The 11,236-nt window shown below is 34.1% G+C and overlaps 1 protein-coding gene across 1 annotated transcript; it reads left to right on the top strand.

Moving 5' to 3' along the window:
* The first annotated feature begins 8,269 nt into the window (after positions 1 to 8,269).
* Positions 8,270 to 10,054, top strand: LOC105794188 (sphinganine C4-monooxygenase 2). The gene is made up of 2 exons (XM_012623231.2): positions 8,270 to 8,668; positions 8,892 to 10,054. The coding sequence occupies exons 1-2, from the start codon at positions 8,372 to 8,374 to the stop codon at positions 9,441 to 9,443; spliced, it is 849 nt and encodes a 282-aa protein (XP_012478685.1). The 5' UTR covers positions 8,270 to 8,371; the 3' UTR covers positions 9,444 to 10,054.
* The last annotated feature ends 1,182 nt before the right edge of the window (positions 10,055 to 11,236 follow it).

The raw sequence follows: 11,236 nt of genomic DNA on the forward strand, positions 1-11,236 counted from the left end.
CATATACTTTAAAGGGTCTAACTTTGAAATTAGCCAAGTCGTATAGTAAAACATGTATTGCCTCAGTCTCCGAGTTGTCCAGATCAGGGCGCAGCATAATTTCTCAATAGGCGAGTATCTCATTTCATAGTAAGTGAATTTCTTACTGAGATAGTATATCGTCCTTTCTTTCTTTCCTGTCTCATCATGTTGGCTTAGCACACATCCGATGGAATTATCAAACACTGTTAAATACAATATCAGTGGCCTATCTGGGCTAGGTGGTGACAGCACTGGAGTATTAGACAAGTACTGTTTTATCTTGTCGAAAGCTTCCTGACATTCTTCATCCCATACACCTGGATTATGTTTCTTTAGAAGACGAAATATGGGGTCACATTTGTCGGTTAGTTGTGAAATGAACTGGGCAATATAATTCAGTCTTCCTAAGAAACCTAACTTCCTTCTGAGTGCGTGGTGAAGGTAAATCTCATATCACCTTGACTTTGTCTGGGTCGATCTCGATTCTTTTTTCACTGACTATGAAGCCTAATAGTTTTCCTGACCTAGCTCTAAAAGTGCATTTTGCTGGATTGAGCTTGAGCTGGAACTTTCTCAATCTTAAGAACAATTTTCTCAAGACCTGCACATGTTCCTTTTCTGTTCTGGATTTTGCAATCATATCGTCGACGTAAACCTCAATTTCCTTGTGCATCATGTCATGAAATAAGGCTACCATGGCTCTTTGATATGTTGATACTGCATTCTTTAATCCGAATGGTATCACTTTATAGTAAAATGTTCCCCACAAGGTTATGAATGTGGTCTTTCCCATATCTTCGGGATGTATCTTTATCTGATTGTATCCGGAGAAGCCGTCCATAAAGAAAAACAGTGAGTAGCCTACCGTATTATGCACTAAAGTATCAATGTGAGGTAATGGGAAATTGTCTTTTGGGCTGGCCTTGTTCAAATCCATGTAATCCACACATATTCGTACTTTCTCATATTTTTTAGGGACTAAGACGATGTTGGCTACCCATTCTGAATATTTGACCGCTTGTAAGAACCCAGCATCAAATTTCTTTTTGACTTCTTCATTTATTTTTAGCACAATATCAGGTATCATCATCTGGAGTTTCTGCTGAACTGGCTTGCAATCTTCTTTTATAGGAAGGCGGTGTACTACAATGTCAGTGCTTAACCCGGGCAGATCCTAGTATAACCATGCGAAGGCATCTTTGAATTCTTGGAGTAACTCAATGAGGTCTCGCTTCGTCTTTGTGGTAATGTCAATTTTAATCTTCACCTCTTTTCCCTTTTCCAAGCTCACAATTTCCATTGATTCCTTGTGAGGTAGAATTTATTTTTCTCCTGTTCTACCATCCTCAACAAGTCCGGAGATAAGCCACAGTCTACATCATCTTCAAAGTCATGAGATCCCTCTAAACACATGTCTTGTTCAAAAGGAAATTCTGAGTTTATAGCAGCACCACTCATGTCGTTGATATCCAAGGACCTATTGTAGGTATAAAAGAATATACAAAGAATGTATGAATGTAAGAATAATTATTTGTACAGTATAATTATGAATGTAATGAAAGAATGGTTTGGAAGAAAATCCCCAAAAGAATGAAAGAATAATTACTCGTATGGAAAGAATGAAAGAATATTTGCTCAAAATGAAGCAAAGATGTACTTCATTAAAATAATGATGTTTGGACATGAGCCTATTTCACAGAGGGATTCTTATCACTTCTAGGATAAAAGCAACAAGTATGTTCTGAACATTACTCTGAGTAAGCTCTAAAAACTACAGAAATTTCTTCTACATTCCAATTGTTTAGCACACTCCCTGGTTCATAAGGGCGGATATCTAACAAGGTCTCTCCTTCAGTTGCTTCTTCACATATAGCATTGATGCCCCAATTTCTGAACATTCCTTCCAGGCCTTCATTATATTCAAAGAATTCTAGTTCCTTATTGTCCATTAGGCCTTGCACCAAGGCTCTGAATTCATTGTACTTTTGAATCTCGTACCCCACTTCGTGATGGAACTCACAGTAGTTCCTCATCTTTTCGTAACTTCCTCCTGAATTCGAAATGATTGACCCATTTTTTACCATCTCTTTCCAGATCCATCTCAAAAGAGTTTTTATTTTTACAATGTCTGTCTTGATTCTTTTCCCCATATCTTTACTCATCGCGTTTACCCCATTATCAATATGATTGGGTAACAAATTTTCTGCATTAGATGGGTCATCGAAATTGACAATGCCCATATTGATGAGCTTTTCAACTATCTTTTTGAAAACGGTGCAGTTTTCTATCGAGTGCTCCGTGATTCTTGTATGGTATTCACATTGGGAGTTTGCGTCTTACCATTTGGGGTACGGGGGTTGTATTAGCTTTAAGTAAAAAGGAGAAACAACATGTGCATCGAATAAACTCTGATACAACTCCCTATACGTCATTAGGATTGCTGTAAATTGGAGCTTTTTAGTGTTTTACTTTGTACCAGATTCTTGTCTTTGTTGACCAGCAGCCACCTTTCTTCGCTGATTTACAATAATTGATTTTGAGTAACCCTTATTATATGTACTTGTGTTATTCACCTCGTTTTTCTTTTTCCTCGCGGCTGACCTTTTGTTACTTTCTCTGGCATCTATCTTCCCACTTCTTATGGCATTCTCAATCATCTCGCCATTCATGACTATATCTGAAAACTTTTTGTGGCACTTCCTAGCATGTGTGTGATGAATAGGGCTTTTAGCGTGTTGATAAAGAGCATCGTAGTTTCTTTTTCTAGGAGTGGTGGCTGAAGTTGGATGGGAACTTCCCTCCATCTTTACGCATATTTCCTAAAACTCTCATTTGGTTTCTTCTCCATGTTCTGTAGAGTAATTCTATCAGGAGTCATGTCCATTACATGATTATACTGCTTCATGAATGCTTGAGCTAGGTCCCTCCATGAACCAATCCTGGTACAGCTCAATTGGTTGTACCATTTGGATGTTGCCCCCACCAGACTATCCTAGAAGTAATGTATTAGGAGTTGATCATTGTTGACGTATTCAATCATCCATCTACAAAACATGGTAATGTGAGCCTCAGGGTAACTGGTCCCATTGTATTTTTCAAAATCTGGCATTTTGAACTTGTAAGGAAGTACCAAGTCTAGAACCAATCTCAGATCTTTAGCATCGATTCCATGATGACTATCAGCGCTTTCCATTGCTTTGAATTTTAACTCCAACCATTTACACTTATCATCTAGCTGTTTTGGCAATTCCGTCTTTGCTTTTTCCTTTTCTGCCACTTTATCAAAATCGGGGATAACAGGATTAGTTGGGTTATCTCCTGGGTTTGAACCTAATTCAGCTTGAAAGTTTATTGGCATCGAAGCACCAGTTTGAAATTGTTGAGGCCTAATTGTGACAGATGGTCTCCTTGGTACATTTTCGGTTGGGTCTATACATTTGGTGGAGTAAAACCTGGAGGATACAGCGGCTTCTCATTATCTTCCCCAAGATTGGCCGTGGGGCTCTTTTCCCTTATCTATTCCCCCAGCCACTAATTGGGTCAACTGAGTCATCATGTTTCTCTGAGATTCTAGCATTTTGTCCATCATGTCTTGTTGGATCTTAGCTAGCGGCTCTTGCATTTGCGTTTGTAGTTGGTCTTGCATCTCCCTTTGAAGTTGTTCAAGTCTTTCTAATCTTTGGTCCATGTCTTTTGTCTTTGCTCGGGTATCGTAACGATGTTTGGTTGGTAGGTTTTTGTTAGTTTCCAGATTAATTGAAATGATTTTAACCAATTAGGATCTTTTTGTGGACTTTAATACATATGATGTAATGTAATGCAAATGCATGAAATGAATGCAAAAAGAGACGTTGATTCTGGTTCAATTCTATTAGAACAACTTTACTAGAAAAAAATCTCTTGACATAAAGCGGATATATATACGGCTTTGCCCTCATACTCCAGGCGAAGACATCGACCTCTTTCTTCATCCGGATGTTAAGATAAATCTCGCAAACCCTTCAAAAAGGTGTTTCCTCTATCTCATTTTTGCTTGATCTGGGTCGCAACTGATTATTTGCTCATCCTTGTGATGCTCGTTAACTTCTTTAAAAAGGTCGAGACGTTGACAACTCTCGAATAATCCTTTTCAACTTGAAACTTTGGGCAATGAAGCAAAGTCGTGTGCTCCTCCATTAGACTATCACATTTCTCTCGTTGTGTTTTCTTGAAACATATTCGGACAGCCGTATTAACTTCCATTTTATCAAGAAATTCATTTTCCATGACAAGCTTTCTATTTAGCAACTGAACGTGAATCAACACCTCTTTTTTATGACGAAAATGCAATGCAATCAATACCAGAACAAACGAAACAGGTTAGTACCAAGCAAAAGCAAGCAAGAAAAAAAATAAAAATAAATAGAGCACCTATTCGGGTGACCATTAGGGTTTGGTATGGTTCTACCTAAGGTGGGCTCTTAGGGTTCACTATATGCGGTTTGGTTCTAAAGAAAAGGGTACCTGAACTGGCAGATTCCTCGATCCTCACCCATTATAGGTTCATATAGACTGAGTTCAGTTCAGGGGAATACATTTCCCTATGACTGCACGGAGATGAAAATCTCACGAAGACATAAGTACGGATGTATCCCGAAAGTGAACCACTATCTTGCATGGAGGTGAAGACCTCACGAAGGAATAGTTTCTCACTCCCACTTAAAAGGGTATAATCAAGCGGTTATGCAATGCAATATGCAGAGATTAAAAGACTCGAACCAATAAAGTAAACATATCAAAATGATGCAGACCATAAAATGCAATGAAAAGATCGTAAATTTAAATCGAATTCATAATTTTTGACAAGAAGACAAGAAATAATCAACCCGTGGCTTGACTCTCTTATTTTGTCCCCAGTGGAGTCGCCAAGCTGTCGAAACCATTTTTTTGATAAAAAAAGGGTCGACTTTGATTTTGAAAATGAAAGAAATGAGAGTCGCCACCAATCTTTTTTATTTAGGTATGATCGGGTCACCTCATTATTTAATCATTTTAAGAAAAAATTAGATTTACTAAAACAATAATTTTTGGTCTACAAAATCCAGAAAACGGGTTCAGGAGTCGGTTACGCACGAGGAAGGATTAGCACCCTTAATACGCCCAAAATTGGTACCTAGTCGATTACTTAATGTCTTAATGTCGAAAGTTTGCAAAGATTTTAAAATACGATCCTTTTATTTAAAAAGACACTTGTATAAATCAAATTACATGCTAAGACCCTCCTATTTCAGGAGATAGAATGTCACACCCAATGAGTTCGGATGTGATGTTTCACATCCTCGAAAACGAGCTTGTCTTTCTGATTTTTAAAACTCATGCAGTGAAGTTTAAAAAGGATATTCAATTGTTTAAGTCAGATGAAAATCGAAGCCAACAAAGTTAGGGCACGATTTCTCAAAATTCCAAACATAGAATATTTCCTTTATTTTAAAAAAAATCCTTATCTCGAGAGAACAACATGACATATCCAATGAGTTGGGACACAATGTATCGAACTCCCAATAATTAGCTTTTCATATGTTTTGATTAAAAAAGGATACTCAATTACTTAGATTCAACGAGGAAAATTGGAACCCAATAAGTTAGGGCTTTCTAGCAAAATTGACCTATATCTCTAAATAAAATTAAAATCGATGCAAAACCCTAAATTAAAAAAAATCGACCTATAGGCCTTATTTTGCCAAATATCACCTTAGTATATCATAAAAAAAATAATATTGAATTGTACTAACATCAATGTTGAATCGTACTAACATGATGCATATTTCATTATTTCAATCATATGTGGAATTGAGATTATCCATACTTCATAAAGTACATAGAAGAAGGGGGTCTTGATAATCTTAATGATGAACTTGGTAAAGGACAAACAAATGATGATAAAGAACATATGTTAAATATTAAATAGAGAATAACCCAACAAATATGCACCATAACAATTAGATAAAATTGCATATGATGTTTATTTTTCTTACTCTTTTTATTAGTAATTGTGCTATCAACTACTTTTTAGATAATTAACATAATGCACGTTGGGGATAAACCCTATTAAGCAATGAACAAGTAAAATATCGAAGAAAATTAAAAAGATCGAACATAGATGTTTACGTGGAAAAAATCCTCCGAAGAGGATAAAAAACCACAGGCAAAGATAGTTTCACTAAAACGGTAAAAACGAAGAGCACAAAAAGGTGAAGATAAAACTAAACCCCGGAACTTGAAATAAGAACCCTCAAAACATAAATACAAAATTCTCTGAAAGCTTGTAAAAGCTAATATCTAAATGTGTAATGAGTTATTTTTCTATGGTGGAAAAGATACCTATTTTTATAGCCTAAATTTGTACATAAAATAATATTAAAATAATCTACACTAATTAGAGTTCGATTGAGACAGATAATAAGAGTTTAATTGGAAGAAGAAAATCGAAAAAATTGCATGACATATTGCCACATCGAATGACGGTCTTCTTCTTGTCGTGACGTTAGCAGCTTGTCGGGACGAGAAGCTCCTCCTCGTTGCGACGTCACTCTCTATTTGTGTCCTAATTTGGCCGAAATGCGAGACATACTCCACAATACATATGATGATTTTATTTTAATTTTTGTTACTTGTTTAGAATTTTTTTATCATAATAATAAATTTTATATTTATTAATATATTTTAAAAATATAAATTGTGGAATTGTGTAATTACAATTTATACTACCAAATATGATATGGGGAATTACGATGTAATTACACTATGTCAACCAAACACATTTAGGAAATTACAATTCTTTATAATTACGAATGTAATTACTATCTTAATAATTATATTTTCATTCAATTACTCATGCTATCCAAACAAACTTAAAGTCAATTTGATAAATTCTTTATTAAACTTTTTATAATTAATTTAATAATTTTTATTTATTAAAATATATTTTATCGTCAATTAAATTTTAATTCCATTGACATTAACATTATTTTTAATATAAAAAATATAAATTTAAGTATGTTAAAGACTACTTATCCTTTTATTTTTATTTAGAATTTAGAGAATGGTTAGAGAGAATTTGAGGTATTATATAAAAAAATTGCAATCAGTTATTAAAATTTTATATGTCCTATTTACACACCCTTCTTTGCAATCGTACTGCATTTATTTCGTTAGTAAGAATCCAATTAATAAGGAAGACGCGTGGAGCCGTGGAGGTAATAAGAAATTAATGAACATAATAGGATAATATCTCATTAATAAACAAAACCAAATATATATATATATATATAGTGAGCTGTTTTATAATAACACTTCGTAATAATATTCAAGATTTTAGTAGAATGAATTTTATAAGTCATATTATATAAAATTTGAAGTAAAATTATAACTGTTTTATATAAAAAGGTCTATTAATTATAATGTATTAAATAAAATGATTTTAATTAAAATATTATCTTAATAAAATATTTATACTTCACATGAGAAAAATCTATTAACCATATTTTATTAAATGAATATAATCTTCAATTAGTGAAATTAAATATATCAATTCAATAAATTATTCAGTTCCTTAATTTTTACTATGAATTTGGAACATCATAAATTTATAAATTGATTACTTGAATTTAATAACTCATGATAAATTAATTAATTTAATTTGATAATTCATTTTTTTTTGAAAGGTAGATACCTTAACTGGTTGATTGTACTTGTTAGATTTATACACTATAATTAAACATGAGCAAAAGATTACATAATCATATTCTTCTGTAAATTGCCTCTAGCGTTATCCTCTATTATGGCTTCTTGAATCTCTATAGGGGGATTTTCGATCATGTGCCAACCTTCAATATTAGAGAGAGCTATTTTTACTAATGCATCTACAATCTTACTTTTTTATCATAATTTTCTCTTTCTTTTTTTGATGAAACTTTACAATATAAATTATATAGTAGGCTTACAACAATTATTTTTATAATAAATAGAATTTTGAGGAGATAAATAGAGGATTGAGTATAAAATTTTTATCAAGGATTGAGTATAAAATTTTATCAAGGATTGAGTATAAAATTTTTATCATTTCGTAAAATTGTTTTCCATTAGTGAGGCAAATAAAAGAACCATGTATAAGGTTTGGGAAAAAAGTAAAGTACAGAAGCCTAAAATAAAAGTTATTTCAACACTTATTGTTCAAAATAGAAATTTAATGTATAATTATAATAATATTATGTGAGAAAATTTGTAGCAAGTATAGAAGCCGCATTTAATTGGGTTTCACAGTGAATTCAAAGGCCATCTCATCATCCATCTGTTTCGCAATTATAAGTTGATGAGTGGCAGTTCCAAGGCCATTAATTTCCTTGCTGTTTCTTCTTCTTCTTCCTCCCATTTGTGTAGTACAAAGATGGCTTTGGCAATATCTGATGAATTGCTGGCAACTTTTGTTCCGATCGTTGTTTATTGGATTTATTCAGCTTTCTACATGTCTTTTGGGTCCTTCGACAACTACAGATTGCATTCAAAGAAAGACGAGGAAGATAAGAATTTGGTGTCCAAAGCAAATGTCATAAAAAATGTCCTTTTCCAGCAAACCATTCAGTCTACTCTTGCCATCGTTTTGTACAGGGTATAGTTTATGACCAAGTTTTTATTTTTCTTTCTCCTTTTCTGATAATAACTTTGTGGCTTGTTTTCTTATTAATTATTAAACTTAATGATGCTGCTATTTATTTAGAAATAAATATTCAATATATTTTGCTTAAAGATATGGTTTGAAAAAATGTTATCAATAAAAGAGTATACATGTGTCTTTCCTTTTTGAAAGTGGGGTGACTGTGGATATTATGTAGGTGATAGGAAATGAAGGTGGAGGTGCTTCCAAAAGCCAACCAAATTCCATAACAGTTATGGCAGGACAGTTTATAATAGCAATGTTTGTATTGGATACATGGCAATATTTTATGCATAGATACTTCCACCACAAGAAGTTCTTATACCGACACTTCCATTCTCATCACCATAAACTTGTGGTTCCCTACGCATTTGGAGCAATATACAATCACCCATTGGAGGCGTTTGTCTTTGACATAATTGGTGGTGCCTTGTCGTATTCAATCTCTGGCATGTCTCCAAGAACTTCCATGTATTTCTTCAGCTTTGCCACCATTAAATCAGTGGATGACCATTGCGGGGTATGGCTTCCTGGAAACTTGTTCCACATCTTCTTTAACAACAATTCGGCTTACCATGATGTTCATCATTATTTATATGGAGGCAAATATAATTTCTCTCAACCATTCTTCGTCATGTGGGATAGAATTATGGGAACATACATGCCTTATTCTCTTGAAAAGAGAGCCGAAGGAGGTTTTGAAGCTAGACCTATTAAAAGAGCAAAATGATGATATACAATTGCTAGTAATGTAATTGGGAGCACCCTTTGCTTATTCTTCTTTTTCCACTCCAAATGATTGTATGTGATATGTACATTCTTATATTTCCTAAAAGAATCAAAATTTGCCTTACTTTTGATACTGTCCAAAAGTTAATTTGTATTTGAGAAGGAAGGGGGAAGTATACAAGAGAGGTTTGCAATCTGCAGAATTTGTAGGTCTGGTTTTTCTTTTTTAAAGTATAGATAAGAAATTTATTTAAAAAAGACCTCAAAGAGGTTAGAACGTAAAAATATGTTAAAAGGTGGCTTTCATGCAAACCATTTAGATCGAGCCATGCAAGTTACAGCTGCTGAACATGCTGCTATTTTGTTGTTTAATTGATGTTTTTCTACTTAGTTACATTTGAAATAAGTATGTAATGTATTTAGTGTAATTTGGTGCTGATGGATTTGATAAATTAGCTTAACCAAGTGTGCAAGAAATGTTTTATTAGTTTCAAGACATGCTAGTGGAGTTAGGTGTGTTTAGGTGACATCTTTTGTAATTTTTCAGACAAGTTAATCACTTGTTTTATATGTAATGTTTTGTTTTCATCAATGTATGAATCTTTTAGAAAATTTCTCTTCTTGTTCTGGTTCTAGTAAAGCAATCTATTCTTATTTCTTCAAGCCTGACTTTCTTGTTTGCATAGCAAGTCACTAAAGCTTCAAGCTCAAGACTTTTTTGTATCTTCATAATCTTTTTCTCAACTCCTATAATTGGTATCGAGAGCCAACTTCTTAGAAGACCTTTCTCTTTTCTATTCTAAAAAAACATCATGTCTTCATCAAGTTTCTCTCTAGCTCCACCACAAGTGTTGAATGGTGAAAGCTACCATATTTAGGTAGTAAAAATGAAGACCTACCTGCAAGCATTTGACTTGTGGGAGGTTGTCAATCCTGATCTTGAACCACCACCCTTGAGAGCTAACCCATGATAGCTCATATTAGACAACACTCTAATGATAGAGCCAAGAGGTACAAGGCAATGTCCTACCTCCAAAATAGTGTGTCAGACTTGATTTTCACAAGGATCAGGTTTGGGACAAGCTCAAAGAAGAGTTTCAAGGCATTGGGAAAAATAAGACATCAACAGCTCATCAACTTAAAGGGGGACTTTGAAAACTTGAAGATGAAGGAGTCGAGACAATTAAGCAGTATTTAGATAGGATTATGGCTGTTGTGAACAATATCAGGCTACTTGGGGACCAATTCAGTGAAAGAAGAATAGTGGAGAAGGTTATCTCAACCTTACCTGAAAGATATGAAGCCAAAATCTCTTCCCTTGAAGACTCAAGAGATCTGTCAAGAATCTCTTTGGCTGAGCTGATTAATGCTCTTTATGCTCAGGAACAAAAGAGAGCTAGCATATAGGAGGACCATTATGAAGGTACATTTCAATCTAAGAGCAGACCAACGTCGAGCTCCTTTGGCTACCAAGGGAATAAAACTTGGTCAGACAAACCTAAAAGAGATGGAGCAAGAAGAAGATATCCACCTTGCTCTCATTGTAAAAGGATTAGCCATCCAGAAACAACTACTGGTATAAATCTGATGTGCAATGCAAGGTTTGTAAGCAGTACTCAGCAGCTTCAAATAGAAGCTCAAGTGGTAGAAAAGAGAAATGCTCAAGAAGAGCAAGTAATTATTGCTTCTTGTTCAATAATCAGAAGAAAAAGAAAAAAAGGGTGGCTGATTGACAGTGGCTGGACCAACCACATGACACCTAATGCTGCTATCTTCAAGAGCATAGACAAAAGT

The sequence above is a fragment of the Gossypium raimondii genome, chromosome 3 (assembly GCF_025698545.1).
Source record: "Gossypium raimondii isolate GPD5lz chromosome 3, ASM2569854v1, whole genome shotgun sequence".
Classification (NCBI taxonomy): domain Eukaryota; kingdom Viridiplantae; phylum Streptophyta; class Magnoliopsida; order Malvales; family Malvaceae; genus Gossypium; species Gossypium raimondii.